This window comes from Aegilops tauschii, chromosome 6 (assembly GCF_002575655.3).
Source record: "Aegilops tauschii subsp. strangulata cultivar AL8/78 chromosome 6, Aet v6.0, whole genome shotgun sequence".
Lineage (NCBI taxonomy): Eukaryota > Viridiplantae > Streptophyta > Magnoliopsida > Poales > Poaceae > Aegilops > Aegilops tauschii.
This window is the reverse complement of record NC_053040.3, coordinates 156,535,265-156,551,261: the sequence shown is the minus strand read 5'-3', so window position 1 is coordinate 156,551,261 and position 15,997 is coordinate 156,535,265. Positions and strand designations below refer to the sequence as shown.

The 15,997-nt window shown below is 47.9% G+C and overlaps 2 protein-coding genes across 2 annotated transcripts; both read left to right on the top strand.

The window, feature by feature from the left end:
* Positions 1–4,843: 4,843 nt before the first annotated feature.
* LOC109749918 (nicotianamine aminotransferase 1) lies at positions 4,844–8,360 on the top strand. Its single transcript, XM_020308857.4, has 7 exons — positions 4,844–5,256; positions 5,651–5,990; positions 6,090–6,308; positions 6,705–6,764; positions 6,920–7,075; positions 7,173–7,266; positions 7,982–8,360. The coding sequence occupies exons 1-7, from the start codon at positions 4,937–4,939 to the stop codon at positions 8,101–8,103; spliced, it is 1,311 nt and encodes a 436-aa protein (XP_020164446.1). The 5' UTR covers positions 4,844–4,936; the 3' UTR covers positions 8,104–8,360.
* Positions 8,361–12,932: 4,572 nt separating this feature from the next.
* LOC109749925 (zinc finger CCCH domain-containing protein 14) lies at positions 12,933–15,892 on the top strand. Its single transcript, XM_020308866.4, has 3 exons — positions 12,933–13,145; positions 13,760–13,820; positions 14,916–15,892. Exons 1-3 carry the CDS (start codon positions 13,079–13,081, stop codon positions 15,700–15,702), a joined length of 915 nt encoding a protein of 304 aa, XP_020164455.1. The 5' UTR covers positions 12,933–13,078; the 3' UTR covers positions 15,703–15,892.
* Positions 15,893–15,997: the final 105 nt, after the last annotated feature.

Genomic DNA, 15,997 nt, shown 5'->3' with positions numbered 1-15,997 from the left:
CGAGAAATTTATACCTTTGCGACATTTCATCGAACATGTTGGAGGCGGTGGTCGTCGGTGTGGCCACATCTTCCTCCACGGCCGGCGGTGGCGGCGGGGGAGGTGGAGGAATGGATGTGTGGCTGCTGGAGGAGGACGCCGGCCGCACCGTCTACGACTCGTCGCCCCGAGCCGCCGCGGCCGCCTTTGAGACCTTCACCGGCCGCGTAGAACTGTCGGCCGGGTTGCGGCTGCGGTTGGCCGGCCGTTTGACGCTGCCTCCTGGTCCCTTCGTCGGCTTCGCCGCCTGCGCGGTGGCCACCTGCCGGGGCGGCGCCAATCCGGGCCGGCGGGCGGGGGGCGCGTCATGGCCGCGGATGCGGGCGGGATGGCAGCGGCGGCGGCCACGTGGGTCAGCCCACCGGCTGCGGCGGCGGCGGAGAAGGCAGCGGGGTCGTCGGCATCGGCCATGGCGGCGCTGGACGGTCCAAAACTAGCCGCCGCCCGCGAACGCCCAACCGCCACTTCATTTCCATTCCCGCCCGCCCGCGCCCGTCCGCCCGCCCACGACCCTCCCGGCCGCCGCCGCCCCCCGCCATCCGGCGCCGCCATGGCCGATGCCGATGACCCCGTCGCCTTCTCCGCCGCCGCCACAGCCGGTGGGCTGACCCACGTGGCCGCCGCCGCTGCCATCCCGCCCGCATCCGCGGCCATGCCCCCGCCCCCCGCCCGTCGGCCCGGATTGGCGCCGCCCAGGCCGATGGCCACCGCGCAGGCGACGAAGCCGACGAAGGGACGAGGAGGCAGCATCAAACGGCCGGCCAACCGCAGCCGCAACCCGGCCGACAGTTCTACGCGGCCGGTGAAGGTCTCGAAGGCGGCCGTGGCGGCTCGGGGCGACGAGTCGCAGACGGCGCGGCCGGCGGCCTCCTCCAGCAGCCACACATCCATTCCTCCACCTCCCCCGCCGCCATCGCCGGCCGTGGAGGAAGATGTGGCCATGCCGACGGCCACCGCCTCCAACATGTTCGACGAAATGTCGCAAAGGTATAAATTTTGCGTTTGTGCTCTCGTTTGTTGTTTCAAATTTTTTGTGTCCTTGATTGTTTGTGCGTGCAATTGTAGTGTTGATGATGAAGCTTTCATGCACGCAACAAATGTGGCAAATGATGATTACATATATGAGTCACAAGAATATGAAACCCAATATGATGATGACAATCTTGATGTGGATGATGAGGGCTTCATTGTCAAGGGAAGAAGTGGCAATTATAGCACCGCAGAGGATGTGTTGATATGCACTGCTTGGAAGAAAATCTCTCAAGATGCAAGCGTTGGAAGCGACCAAACGGTGAGCACCTATTGGAAATGCATCAAGGAGTATTTCGATGAGCGCAACACAAGTGGTATCTTCCGTTCGAGCGACTCTCTATGCCAACGTTGGTCCACCATCAACGCCGAATGCCCAAAGTGGGCCGGTTGCTTGTCAAATGTTGCTCGCATGAACCCAAGTGGTTGCGGTGATAGTGATTTGGTAAATATTTCCTCTTCGTCCGTGCTTTGTCAAATATTTCCTCTTTGTTCACTATGTTGATGATGAAATGTTTTATTGTAGAAAATGATTGCACAAGGATTGTTTCGGGAGAGGAACATGAAACGCGAGAAGAAGAAAAGGAAAGGAAAAGCTTTCACTTTTCATCATTGCTACAAAGAGCTCAAGGATGTGGAGAAGTGGAAAACTAGAGAGACTTTTGAATCATCGAAGAAGAAGAGTGTGTTGGTTGTGGATGAAGAAGATGTCGCCATTGAGGAGACGAGCCCCACTCCTCACTCCGCGACAAAATCTTATAGGCCCGATGGAAACAAGAAAGCGAAGGGAACCAAGGCCGGAGACAATGATCTCAAGGAAGGATTTGATGCCATTGTCATGGCAAGGAAAGAGTATGCCAGCGAGAAAAGAATGTTGAAGCTCAAGGAAATAGAGGAGAGGAGTGAGGCCGAGCGGCGAAGGGCGGCGGCCGAGGAGAAGAGGGCGGCAACCGAGGAGAGGTTGGCTGCGACCGAGGAAAGGAAGGTGGACCTAGAGGAGAAGAAGGCCGCGGCCGACGAGAGGAAGATGGTAGAAGAGAGGACACTCAAGTTCATGTTTATGGACACATCAACTCTTGATGCCAAGGCAAAGGCATATGTTGAACTTTGTCGCGATGAAATGCTCATGAAGAAGCAAATGCTCATGAGGCAATGATGATGGGAGGAGGCATGGGAGGAGGCATGGGAGATGCCATGGGTGGTGCCATGGGTGGTTACATGAACATGATTGGAGGTTCCATGAGTGGTGCATTTGGCGGAAACATGTGAGGTGGCTTCGGTGGCAACATGGAAGGTGGCTTTGGCGGCATGGGAGGTGGCTTTGGCGGCATGGGAGGTGCTTTTGGCGGCAACATGATGGGTGGCTTGGGAGGTGGCTATGGCGGCAACATGAGTGGCGTTGGAGGTGGATATGGCGGCAACATGGGACGAAATGAAGATGGTTCCGGTGGTGCTCACGGCAACGAGAGTTCACCGCTTGTTGAGAACGTCGACAAAGACGGTGGTGGAGATGATGATCATACCACGGTTCACAACACCGGTGGAGTTGATGACCCGAATGAGTAATATTCATGTGCATTTGAATTTCTAGGGCGAAAAACTTTGATTGAGACAATGCTCTTTTGGTAGACGCTTTTGATACTATGATGGTGATGCAATTTTGATTAAAACTATGATGATGATGATGCACTTTATTTTCAAATTTTAGTTGCTATTTCAATGCAAAACCGCGGCTGAACAGTGGGTGGCAGCAGCCGCGCGGCCGTTTTCATATTGTTTTACATCTTCATTTTGGACCATCTATTGGAGTTGTAAATTTGGACCATCATTTTGGACCATATGTTGGAGTTGAGCTTTTTTCGGAGTTCGAAAACGCATTTTTTGACGGTCCAAATTTTACATCTCCGGTTTTGGACCGCCAAATTTTGGACCATCTATTGGAGATGCTCTTACATCATGAGGAGGCCGCGGTCCAATTTTTTTTGCATATGGACCGTCTATTAGAGCAGCGTTTTTTGCCCCAGATGGTATAAAAGTTAGGTATTTTTACATTTGAACCGTCTATTGAAGATGCTCTTAGTGAGCTATCGTCCCGGTCACTGATTTTTTTTTTGTATTATAGCGATCATAGTGCTTGTTCTCATGAAACCATTCATGACTCTCATCCAAAATGTCGAGCACTTTTACTCCGCACCTGTAAACGTGTCAACATTTATGCCTAGCCTAACCACGCCAAGCTTAACTATAACCCCCTCATACAAGGTGATCCATACATCAATCAAATCCAGGTAGGAGTAGGGTATTACATTCAGGACGAGGGCCTGAATCTGGGTAAGCGCGTTGTGTGTGATCCCTTCTAATACTTCCGGTGAAAACAACTGCCCCTTTTTCGTGCCGACATCAGTTGCCTGATCTAGCGGGATCTAGCAGGTTAAAAGCGTGGTTTATTCGTGAAATCAATCCATGTGGGAAAGGGGGCTAATGGAAAAGCACCACAACGACCAGGGTGGCGACTACACAACATGGTGTTTGTTTTCTGGGAGGAAGAATATGTGGAGGGGAGGTGGAGACGAGGCATTGATTCAATGGACCAGGACGAGGAAGGGGATTTTGTCGTGACACTGTTTGCGCTCGCTCTCACTGGAGAATGAATCCTAATGCCGGTCGACGCGCTCTGTCGGGTCACAAGTATGAAGTTGAGAGCATCTCTAGCAGACCTTTTAAAAGCGATCAAACTTTTATAATTTTCAGGTTTTAATGTTTTAGTCGAAAAAAGTGTCCATAATAGATTTTGTAAAAGTGGTCCGACCCTTAAATATTTTAAAGGACAGCGAAAACCAACACCCGAGACCCATATATTTGAAGGCTCGAAGGCCAAACTGAGGGTGGCCCTTATATCGGTTAAACCTCGTTGGGAAGGACACGACGCCGCAATTCCACCGCATACCTCACCGAAATCGATCACCGCCGGTTCAATCTGGGGCTGGAGAAGGGCGGGGCGAGGCGGCCGGGATGAGCGCCACCTCGCGGATGTGACCGGCCGCTATTGGGGGTGTTCGGGGGACGACGGGGAATGAGGAGGGGAGGCGGAGGAGGATGGCGGGGAGCATCTCTGAGAGGGATATTCATTTTTACAGTGCTATTTGCAGGGCCTGTTCTGCGAAAGGTAAAATCGATCCTTAAAACATGTTTTTTATGACTCTTTTATGGTTTTGAAGGCCCACGAGATAAGGAATCCGCTAGGGATGCTCTTAGGGTATTAATTGGACCCCTCACTTTGTCCTCGTATGTCCGAACTGTGCGCCTACCTGGTACTTACTCCCTCCGTCAGGTGAAGAGTGTACATTTAGCTTCAAAATTTGTCCACAAAAGTGTGTACTTCTATCTTCCCAATGCATTTTAAAGTAAAAAAAAAATATTTCTCTCTCATCACACGGTAATCAAGATCAATAACAATCTACATATGGTTTTTTTAATTTGTGCATGCACTTAGCTCATTGGGTTGAGTAATTAAAGAGAAGAGAGATGATGGCTTGCACCTTTCTAATGCATTTTTTATTTCACTCCATAAATTGTCATAAAATCTCTGCATGCTCTTTACCGGACGGAGGGAGTAATCCATGCAGGAGGCCTTGTCGACCCCAACGGAATGACTAGTGAAGACTTGCACCCACTGACCATCGAGAATCAATACCCGGTGTCCGATGCTCTGTCCATTACGAAGCTGGTTGCCTTGAAATATATATATAAAAAGAAACACTGACAGTAGCACTAAATACCAAGAAGCAGTAACCTAACGAGGAAATAGGAATCCCTTCAACAGAACACACTGGCAAGCAACCAACAGACACGTACGGCCACACAGAGAATGGCGAACAACGGCAGCAGCAGCCGCCGCGGGGACGGCGACGTCGGCGCGACCCCATCCCGATGGCATTTCTTCCGGCCAACGGCCGGCACGCCGCTGGCGGCCGCCGGCAGCATGAGCATCCGCTCGGTGCTCAACCGTCTCAACTCGTCCGTCGACGCGTCCGGGACGCGCCCCGTCGTGCCGCTCGGCCACGGCGACCCCACCTCCTCCGCCTGCTTCCGGACCGCGCCGGAGGCCGAGGACGCCGTCGTGGACGCGCTCCGCTCCAGGAAGCACAACGGCTACTCCCCCACCGTCGGTGTGCCCCAGGCGCGCAGGTGAGCACGTCCACCCACCCACACCCACGGGCCGGCTACTCCGCCAGCATCGGTGTGTGGCTAGCACTCAATCTCCTCCATGTATGGCCAGGAAAGGAAACTATCCAGTCGTCTGGAATATAGGAGTGTTCTCATAAATGCACTTACCCTGTTTGATGTATTTCGCAGTAGTACAGAACAACACAATCTACTAATCTAGGACTACTTCTTTTGAACACGTTTCATCCGAGTAACTGAATTTATTGGCTTGAGGTAGTTCATTTATAATTTTTCCCAAATTTTCAGCCTGTAACATTTAGTTTGTCCAAAATTTTGCTGGCCAAGATCACATTATCTGTATCCAAAAGTTGCCATCCCAGGACAGAGCATCTCATATCTGTTTGCCAAAACACAGTGCTATTGCAGAGTACCTGTCTCGAGACCTTCCTTATGAGCTTTCGCCAGATGATATCTACCTCACCTCCGGATGCGTCCAGGCCATCGAGATCATGATCTCTGTTCTTGCCCAGCCCGGGGCTAACATCTTGCTCCCAAGACCCGGGTTTCCGATGTACGAGTCGCGGACCACATTCAGTGAGCTAGAGGTTCGATATTTCGACCTCGTCCCCGAAAGAGGCTGGGAGGCAGACCTCGAGTCTGTGAAGGCTATCGCTGATGAGAACACGGTTGCGATGCTCATCATCAATCCCAGTAACCCTTGTGGGAGTGTCTACTCACATGATCATTTGGCCCAAGTGAGTATATGTTCCTAGAAAAAGTAAGTCAGTCTACAGTGTGTTCACTACTGTTTTGTATCTGATGCAGTTTACCCAACATGTACTTGCAATGAGCAGATTGCAGAAACCGCAGGAGAACTTGGCATATTGATAATTGCTGATGAGGTATACGACCACTTGGCATTTGGGAGTAAGCCTTTTATACCGATGGGCGTTTTTGGCAAGACGGTCCCAGTCATCACCTTGGGAGCTATATCTAAAAGATGGCTTGTGCCTGGTTGGCGACTTGGATGGATCGCAACGTGTGACCCAAATGGCATCTTAAAGGAAACCAAGGTGAACGTTTGATCTACAATTGGATGCATCTTCTATTTTGGTATTTGCATTCTGGCTGTGGCGAATGGCCAATCCATTGTATATAAATTTTGCGCCTCATCCTGTCTAAAATAGTTAGTTGATACCAAAACTTGAGTTAGTTGTTTTTGTGCCATACTGGCTTGAAAATTTGGGCGAGTTCAAAGCAACATACTATGCCATACTTACATGTTGTTTCGTTCGTAACTGAGTTTCGGAGTACAATTGCGGAAATTTCTCTGTACCCTCCTAAAGTTTTTGCTATGTTTTAGTTTTTGCTATCGATGTGTACCGAGTCCTTCTGAAAGGTCATGTTGGCAGTCTTAATATTATCACCCGGTTGTGTGGCTTGGTTACTTATCTTTGTTCTCCTAACAGATTGACCAGTCAATTCAAAACTATATTAACATCACAAGTGATCCTGCAACATTCATTCAGGTACATATATGCCTTATCATTTCCACTTTTTGAATAAATATCTATTCATTTCCACACATGTTGTTTAAGATAATATGATTTACCGATGTACGTCTATCTCTCACGCCATAAGTTTGCAGCAAGTGTCTTACACTCTAAATAATTGTTTATCACAGGGAGCAGTCCCTCAAATTATAGCTAACACAAAGGAAGAATACTTCAACAAAATTCTTGATTTATTAAGAAACTCGGCAGATTTATGTTACGGTAAAATAAAGGACATCAGGGGCATTACATGTCCGCACAAACCGGAGGGATCAATGTTTGTGATGGTAAGGAAATGCGCAGGTTAACATGCTCTAGATCAGCTGGTTAAGTTGTATTCTAGTCCAGTGAGGATATAATTCTGAGTTGATGCTTGTTTTTCAGGCTAAGTTGGACCTCTCTTTCTTGGATGGCTTTTCTGATGATATAGATTTCTGCTGCAGGCTGGCAAAAGAAGAATCTGTAATAGTTTTACCAGGTGAAGTTCTATATATGTTGAAACTCTTTTGTTGTTGTATCAATTTGATAAGGTGGAAAGAATAAATAGAAGACTATGTTTCCAAGGTAAGTATATATGTTGAGTTTCTAGTTTGCAAGACCGGCTCCCTCTGTTGGAAAAATCCGTCTGTTTCAATATACAAGAGTCTTAAGTACTTACCAAGTAAGGACCAAATTATATACAAAGAATTAATGAACTGGACCAGACATGATGACCCTAGAAATGTTTATCTGCATTATACATTTCTAAAGGATGGAGTATATTACTAGTTTCATGATATTATTGGGTGATTGTTATAGAAGAAACTACTTATAAAATAGATTTTACAAAACCAACCTTGCCTTCCCAATTATGGGTTGGGAGCTCGTTCTAAAAAGTTAGTTTTTTGCCCTATTACAACTCTGCAATTTTACCATCTTTATGACATAGACATGCTAAAATGCAAATAAAATTTATACTAAATGGATTTACTAAAGAACGCCGAGTTCAAAAAATAGTACTTACTGAAGAATGTTAGAAGTCACTTTCACCATTCACAAATTTTCTGGCAGGCCATATATAGCTAAAACTTCATTCTGAAAGAAATTCCTCAAGAACTAAAACAAATGTACACAGCAACAACACAAAGTTGGGAAAAAAATGTGCTGCTACTCCGTTGCTCAAATCTTCCCTGATGTACATGAATTTTTTGCAGGTACTGCACTGGGAATGAAGGATTGGGTTCGGATCACTTTCGCCATTGACCTGCCATCTCTTGAGGATGGCCTGGAAAGGCTGAAATCTTTCTGCGAGAGGCATGCTAAAGTAAAAGCCTAAGCTCAAAGATGATTGAGCTTTTACACTGCTGTGGTGAATCACCAGCTATGCGTTGGATCGCCCTAGTGTTGTTTCCAATAATCGCTTCTCTTTATGTCACCACAATGAAGATATTTAGCGTTTCACACATATTTTGTACTCTTCCTGGTTGACTCGTACCGGTTTGGAAGTGGCATACTATTGAAGAATGGTGTAATTTGTAACCATTATTGGTTACATATGATTTAAGGGTCAGTATTTTCTGGCTTTTTGGTTCAGACTCAGGCAATTGAAGTTGAAAATAACTCGAATATGATGCGCTATGAGAAAAAGGCTAGTCCAGACTGGCTTACCGCATTTCTCAAGCCCCTTTCTTACATGTGTGCTCTAAGATTGGTGTGTAATTATCCCGGAGATAGCCCAGTCCAGAGAGCACACTTCTCGCTCGCCTCTTCTCTCTCTCGCTACTCGCTAGGGTTCACCGCTTTCGACGTAGAGCGCCTGTGAAAGAACATGCGGTGCCCCCATGTTTGGTTTTGGTAATTGATGACAATCTCTATGGACTAATGGTTGCCTTGAGTTATATTTGAAGGATTTGTCCATAGGCATTTCTTGAAGTCCATGTGTTGGTTTCAAGGAGTTTATGTGGTGACCAAGGTGTTATTAAGGAATTATCCAAAGATTGGTCATGTGAGAGTAGAACTTATTGCAAGCATGTCTTGAAGAAGAAGATTGTGTGATCATTCATGTTTACCTTCAAGACATCATCCAAATGAAGAGAGTTGGAAAGAGTCAAGGTTGATCAAGACTAAGTCAAGAGTGAATCAAGTTGATCAACACACAAAGCGCACAAGATGTACCGAGAGGGATCAAGCGATCCCATGGTGTGGTAAGCATTGTCGATTACGCTTTGTGTACTAACCCATGATCTTCGTGAGAGTTCTTTGTGGGGTTAGGTTGCGGTGTGCAAGTTCAAGTGAAGCATCATGAAGAGATCAAATGCTTGAAGCTTGCCATCCATTGTGGCGACAATGGACTTGTGAAGATGTTGCGGTGCGCAAGTTCAAGTGAAGCATCATGAAGAGATCAAATGCTTGAAGCTTGCCGTCCATTGTGGTGATAATGGACTTGTGAAGATGTGCGGAAGAGTGGCTCACCCATAGTGGAGTATGGGGGAGCAATCAACTAGTCTTCATCGAGCCAACACAACCAAGAAAGGTGGTCCAACTTGAGGGAGTCAAGATCGTCATCATCTAGCTCAAGTGGACCATGTGCAAGGCAAAGGTTTGCTCTTGATAGGTTTTCTATTTTACCGGTCTCATGATGGTAGTTGGGAGACCGGGTTATAGGATCGATTGTCATACTATCAAGGGGGGCTCTCGATGAGTAGCTTGATCGTATCGTTCATAGAGAGCTCAAACCATTGCATCCTTGCATCACCTTTGTTGGTTCTTGTTTGGTTCTTCTCTTTGTGAGTTTTGGAGCTTATGGTCATCTTGATGACAAGCTCGAGTTCATCGAAAACGGAGTTCACTCGCATCTTCTATGATGTTTTCGATGTTGGAGGTTATGCCGGTTCTTCTTGGTTGGAGGTTTCACTCCTCTATTTTTTGGCATACCTCCCCTGCCTCTTCTTACTATAACCAGTCGCTGTTTTGATGCTACTCGTCTTTCTCAATCCAATAAGCTTGAGTTTGCTCAATTCGGAGCTCTTATGCAGAAGTTATGGCAGTTTTGGCTTCCTAGCGGTAGTACCGCGGCCAGAGCGGCAGTACCGCTTATTGCCCCAAGCGGTAGTACCGCTGTCCAAAGCGGTAGTACCGCCTATGGCCATAAGCGGTAGTACGGCTACGGTTCCGCGCTGGTACCGCCTCGATTTTGGGTCTTGCATTTTTCGTGTCGAGTTTTGCAGTAGTTGCACGGTAGTAAGGCACGGCAGTTCCACCTATAAGCGGTAGTACCGCCCTGATGGGCGGTAAGTACCGCCTATAAGCGGTAGTACCGCTCCGGTCGGGCGGTAGTACCGCTACTGCATCTTTGGTCCCGTGTTCTGCTCCTCCAGCGGTAGTACCGCTGGGGTGCGCGGTAGTACCGCTTATAAGCGGTACTACCGCCCCAAGGTTCATGTTTGGTTGCTCCTTTTCCCTGCCTCTTCCGCCAGAGCGGTAGTACCGCTCGTGGAGCGGTAGTTCCGCTCGTGTGCGGGCTGAGCACATAACGGTTGGATTTTTCCCCTTCTATAAAAGGGGGTCTTCTTCCCCATTGAACCTTATCCTTTGAGCTCGTGTTCTTCCCCCATTGTTGACCTTCTTCGAGCTTGCTATCTCTCAATCCCTCCATGGATTCTTGCTAGTTTTTGAGGGAAAAGAGAGAGGAGATCTAGATCCACATTTCCACCAATCACTTTCTCCTCTATGTGAGGGGAACCCATTGGATCTAGATCTTGGAGTTCTTGGTGTTCTCCTTCTTGTTCTTCCTCTCATTTTCCTCCCTAGCATTAGTTGCTTCGGTGGGATCTGAGAGAGAGGGACTTGGGCACTCCGTGTGCCCTTGCCATTGCATTTGGTGCATCGGTTTGAGTTCTCCACGGTGATACGTGGAAGTTACAAGTTGAGAAGCTTATTACTCTTGGGTGCTTGGTACCCTTGAGCTTGTTCCTCTTGGGTGCTTGGGCGCCCTAGACGGTTGGTGGTGTTCGGAGCTCAATCATTGTGGTGTAAAGCTCCGGGCAAGCGTCGGGGTCTCCAATTAGGTTGTGGAGATCGCCCCGAGCAATTTGACGGGTACCGGTGACCGCCCCCAAGGGTTGCCAAAGTGTACGGGTTCGGTGACCGCCCCCAAGGGTTGCCATTTGTACGGGTTCGGTGACCGCCCTCAAGGGTCCCTTAGTGGAATCACGGCATCTTGCATTGTGCGAGGGCGTGAGGAGATTACGGTGGCCCTAGTGGCTTCTTGGGGAGCATTGTGCCTCCACACCGCTCCAAACGGAGATTAGCATCCGCAAGGGTGTGAACTTCGGGATACATCGTCGTCTCCACGTGCCTCGGTTATCTCTGAACCGAACCCTTTACTTACGCACTTTACTTTGTGATAGCCATATTGTTTCTTGTCATATATCTTGCTATCACTTAGTTGTTTATCTTGCTTAGCATAAGTTGTTGGTGCACATAGGTGAGCCTAGTTGTTGTAGGTTTTGTGCTTGTCAAATTAACCGCTAGGTTTATTCCGCATTTGTTCAAGCCTAAACCGTAATTATTTTAAAGCGCCTATTCACCCCCCCTCTAGGCGACATCCACGATCTTTCAGCCTGCCCACCTCCCACCGCCTCCCTCCTCCATCCATGGCCCCATGTTCTTTCATGTCGTAGCAATCACAAATCCAATGGGTCAAGGTTGTTGCAGTTCTCCTGTGTTGTGTTGCAACTTCGACGTCGTCATTTCATATTCTGGGAAAGAGGTACACCTTGTCGATTCAGCATAATGACCCACATGGGGAAATTAAGTAAGTGAACACAAAAAAAACTCAAAACACAAAACACAAAAAGAGCATAAAATGGCCAGCTTGGAGGAAAGGATTCGATCTTTGATCCAACCCGGGGGGCAAGAGAGGAAGCTGAATGTGTTGAAGGGGTAATGACATTTGCATACTTGGGAGATGTCCATGGGTTGGAGTGTTGCATGCCATGCTTGGTGAACTCCCTTGCCGCGCACCCATGTTGATAATCATCAAAGATGATCATCCTATACCCTATGAAGATCACCTTAGAAAACAAGAAAAACCGCGGATTAAAATGTGGTAGATGAGTCATGTGGGTAGTCGAAGACCAAGAAGTTGTTGTACCGGCTAGGCACTTCCCCGGTGACGTCACCAATGGTGAAGGGGAAGAAATCCCATGCGTACGTCGTCGTCGACATAGCGGCAAACAACGATGAAGAGCCCCCCTCCCTAAGCTCCTTGTCGTTCCGCCGGCACAAGAATGCCATTCAGGAGGTACCGCCCACCACGTCATGATTCTCGTCACCATAAGCATTCACATAGTATCACTTGTGTGATGAGAAATATGGATGTGGAAATCCAGCCTCAAGTTCAACCCCCGTCCTATTTTTCTGTAGTGTTCCTCATCTTCGTTGCACGAAACGGAGTAGTGGCGCCACACGAGGGGGGTAGCTGCCAGGGCATTAAAGAAGGTGAGAGCAGAAGATGGTGTGGCAACTCCATGGGAGACGGTGACTGGGAAGCCCCTGGAGGGATCACATGAGCATGAAAGGGGATGGTTGGCGAAGGATGAGCCGAGTTGACGGCAAAGTTCTGAGTGATATCATGGCACATTTGCAACGGGCTACGAGCTTATGAACGAACGACAACCCAAAGGGTGGAGTGTCAATGGTTTCAAATATGAAAGAAAGCAGCATACATGGAGTAACACATGAGAGGTTTTTGTGAAACGGATATGATTTGTTCATAGAAATGTGTCGACCCTTCTAATTCGTTTCTTACATTAAGTGAATGGATATTACTATCATCCTACATGAAATTATGTCATTTTGACAAGCTCCCACGTTTCATAGTGGAGTGTGATTGTGGGCCGATTAGATTTCAAAAATTTAGGTACTACGAAACAAAGAGACGGAGAGGAGAAGAAAAAACAAAAAATATTAAAATATCTTCTCGAACCATCCGGCCCGGCCGTCCAACCCAACACCATGTTCTCAAAATTTGGGTACCACGAAACAAAGAGACGGAGAAGAGAAAAAAAACAAAAAAGTATTAAAATGTTTTCACAAACCATCCGGCCCGGCCGTCCGACCGAACACCGCGCCCGTAGCCTATCCGACCGGTCGCCTTTTAAGCCTTTCCTCACTCCTCCGTCCGGATCTCTTTAGCGACCCTGCCGTGCCGTTCCGGTAGCCTCCCTCCGCCCCTGCTCGCCGCCACCACTCACAGGCCACAAACCCTAGCCAAGCTCGCCGGAGCTACCGCGCGCGCGCACGCAGCGATGGAAGGCGGCGGCCGCAAGAGGGGCACGGCCGATGGCGCCGCCGTCGGAGGCAAGCGCACGCGAGGTGAGTCGGGTGGAGCCCTGCCCTAAATCATCTTCCCCGGCGGCTTCTCTAGGACGCCCTGCTTGTTTAGTCCGGTGAAGCTTCCGGCTCAGTGTTCTTGGGGAATGCCGCTCAGTTGCTCTGTTGCTAGGTTAGGGTTTCGTATCTTTTTCGGTGGAAGCGGTGCTGCGGTGGCCTGATGGGATCTGTACTTCTCCATGGTTGGGTTTCGGGGATATTCAGAAGCTCGTGTTGCTTAAGATATGCCAATTCGCCGCATGCTGGTTTGTTGGGGATCAGTAATTTTACCCGAGCACATGAATATTCGCCTATTAATTGTCGCGTATTGTTGCGTTGCTCCATTGGAGCTGGCTCCCTCTTCTTTTCTGGAGTCTGCGCATTAATACTTGGCATGCCCTCGCTCCCTACTCAACAATTCGCCTGGAGTTTGGAGCGAGGCTCTCAGTGCTGGATACTAGTTCAAGCTGAAAAGTTCCTACTAGTAGTCTATGCTTCGATTAGTGCACTATATTGTAGTACAATTAGGCAACAGCCTATTAATGTCCTTTTATGCATCGCGATTAGTTAATCAACAGCTTATTAACTTGGCGCACATAATTAATTTGATTCAACAGAATCGGAGTCATTTCAAACCGGTGTAGGAAGCAAATCGAAGCCATGCACCAAATTTTTCAGGTTATAGTCCAACTTAAAATGAACTCCACCTGGTAACATTTATTCTGCATACCTGTTATTTTGTTAAAACTTTACTTTTATCTGTGAAAGAATGCTTGCTGCTAACAAATCATTTAAGCAAGATTGTGCGACAGGTTCTCCCTAATCCAAGCTTAAGAACTTCCACTGGAGTAAAAATTGGAATGTGCATGGGCTGTGCAAAATCGCTTCTGAATATGTGAAAGTGCAAGAACAGTATAAGGATATGTAACTTCTTTTCAGACGAACAACCAGCCAGTAGTATCGTATGATACAGCCTCTTATCAAATTGAGAGAAAAGAAGATTGAATATATGAGTTGGACACTTGAAATTCTGCCAGTAATATCATGATACAGCCTCTTATCGAATTGAGAGAAAAGAAGATTGAATATATGAGTTGGACACCTGAAATTCTGCCACATATATCCTTCTTGATATATACTATTTACTCTAACATTTGGTACATGCATGAAGTTTTACTGTATGGTTTTAAATTATATGTCCATCAACAGTTGCTTGTTGAGTCACTGAAGCATCACAAGCTTGTGATACTTAATCATGAGGGAGTAACAAAATTTGAACTTATGATCCGTAAGAGAGCCTCCCTGAAACAGACATTCAACAAACATCAGTATTTAAGTACTTTGATGAAGACACATATAACAGAGAATGTTGACTATGGAACTGTTCAATTTCTTCTCTTGCCGAAACACACATGAATAGTTTCTTGTCCTCCAAACTGCCTGTGATTTGGTGATGCAGAATGAGCCAACACAAAGAAATCATTATCATCAACAAACATTTGAACTGTAGATTGTTTTCACTGTATATAGCAGTCACTGTAGAACTTTTCTTCGGTTCATTTGGATTGTAGTCCACAAAGTATATTGGGTTCAGCAAAGTTTGCCCTAGAATGTTTATTGTTCTTCAGATGTTATCAACACTTGTAATCATATTCATGAGCCTTTTGGCTTATGAATTCATATGTCCGAGTCTTCCTAGTCAATATCAGTTGCGCTTAAATGAACTTTTTTTCTAATTAAATTACTTACCCACATATTATTCTCACTGTGCAGTACCTCTGGTTGCCCCTTTGGCGAGGGTTGCCATTTCCTCCATTACTTCCCCGGTGGCCACCAGGCTGTTGCAAAGATGAGCAACCTGGGTGGCCAAGCATTTGCACACCCCCAAGGAAGAATGCCCACAGGATCTGCTGTTCCAGATGGCCACCCTACACCAACTGTCAAGACTAAATTGTGCAACAAGTATAACACTGCAGAGGGATGCAAATGGGGCGACAAGTGCCACTTTGCACATGGTGAGAGGGAGCTCGGCAAGCAGACGTTCATCAACAACTCCATGCCACCCCATATGGGACCAAGGCCCACCGGTCACTTTGGACCTCCGGCAATGCCCAGCCCTGGCATGGCCACTCCAGCAGGTTTCGGGGCGTCCTCCACAGCCAAGGTCAGTGTCGATGCATCCCTCGCAGGCGCCATCATCGGGCGGGGTGGAGTCAACACAAAGCAGATATCCCGAGTCACCGGGGCCAAGCTGGCCATCCGGGACCACGAATCAAACGAAGCCTTGAAAAACATTGAGCTCGAGGGCACGTTTGATCAGATCAACAACGCCAGCGCCATGCTCAGGGAGTTGATCTTCAGGATCAGCGGCGGCGCCAACGCCCCTCCGCCGGGCGTGATCCTGGCTGGAGGATCTCACCGCGGCGGCGGCGGCGGTGGGCAGGGAAGCAACTTCAAGACCAAGCTGTGCGACAACTTCACGAAAGGATCGTGCACGTTTGGCGACAGATGCCACTTTGCCCATGGCGAGAACGAGCTGCGCAAGTCGGCTGCCGCGTGAGGTTGATCTACCCACCCAACGTGATTTGTAGTAGCGATTAGTCGGTGTAACTCTGAACCTTGAGGGCTGATGATGGATTTTCTGACTGTCCCTGAGATTATGCCATCGATTTTATGGATTTCATATCTGTCATGACTTTTATCAGCCTGTTGTGGTTTTAGTAGAAAGCTTGACATGTTCATTTCCTGAAGTATCTGACTGACCTGAACTTGATATACTCGAACAAGTCGGCCTCTGAACTTTCATGTTGAAACCTGAACCTCCCCGTGATGTTGCCGAGGCCGGGGGAGACATT

Excerpts from the sequence above, each read along its gene's own strand:
- LOC109749918 (XM_020308857.4), top strand. The coding sequence starts at position 4,937 with ATGGCGAACAACGGCAGCAGCAGCCGCCGCGGGGACGGCGACGTCGGC. Across the intron at positions 6,309-6,704 it reads GCATCTTAAAGGAAACCAAG|ATTGACCAGTCAATTCAAAA; the intron begins GTGAACGTTTGA and ends TTCTCCTAACAG. Across the intron at positions 7,267-7,981 it reads ATCTGTAATAGTTTTACCAG|GTACTGCACTGGGAATGAAG; the intron begins GTGAAGTTCTAT and ends AATTTTTTGCAG.
- LOC109749925 (XM_020308866.4), top strand. The coding sequence starts at position 13,079 with ATGGAAGGCGGCGGCCGCAAGAGGGGCACGGCCGATGGCGCCGCCGTC. Across the intron at positions 13,146-13,759 it reads CGGAGGCAAGCGCACGCGAG|AATCGGAGTCATTTCAAACC; the intron begins GTGAGTCGGGTG and ends TTGATTCAACAG. Across the intron at positions 13,821-14,915 it reads CCATGCACCAAATTTTTCAG|TACCTCTGGTTGCCCCTTTG; the intron begins GTTATAGTCCAA and ends CTCACTGTGCAG.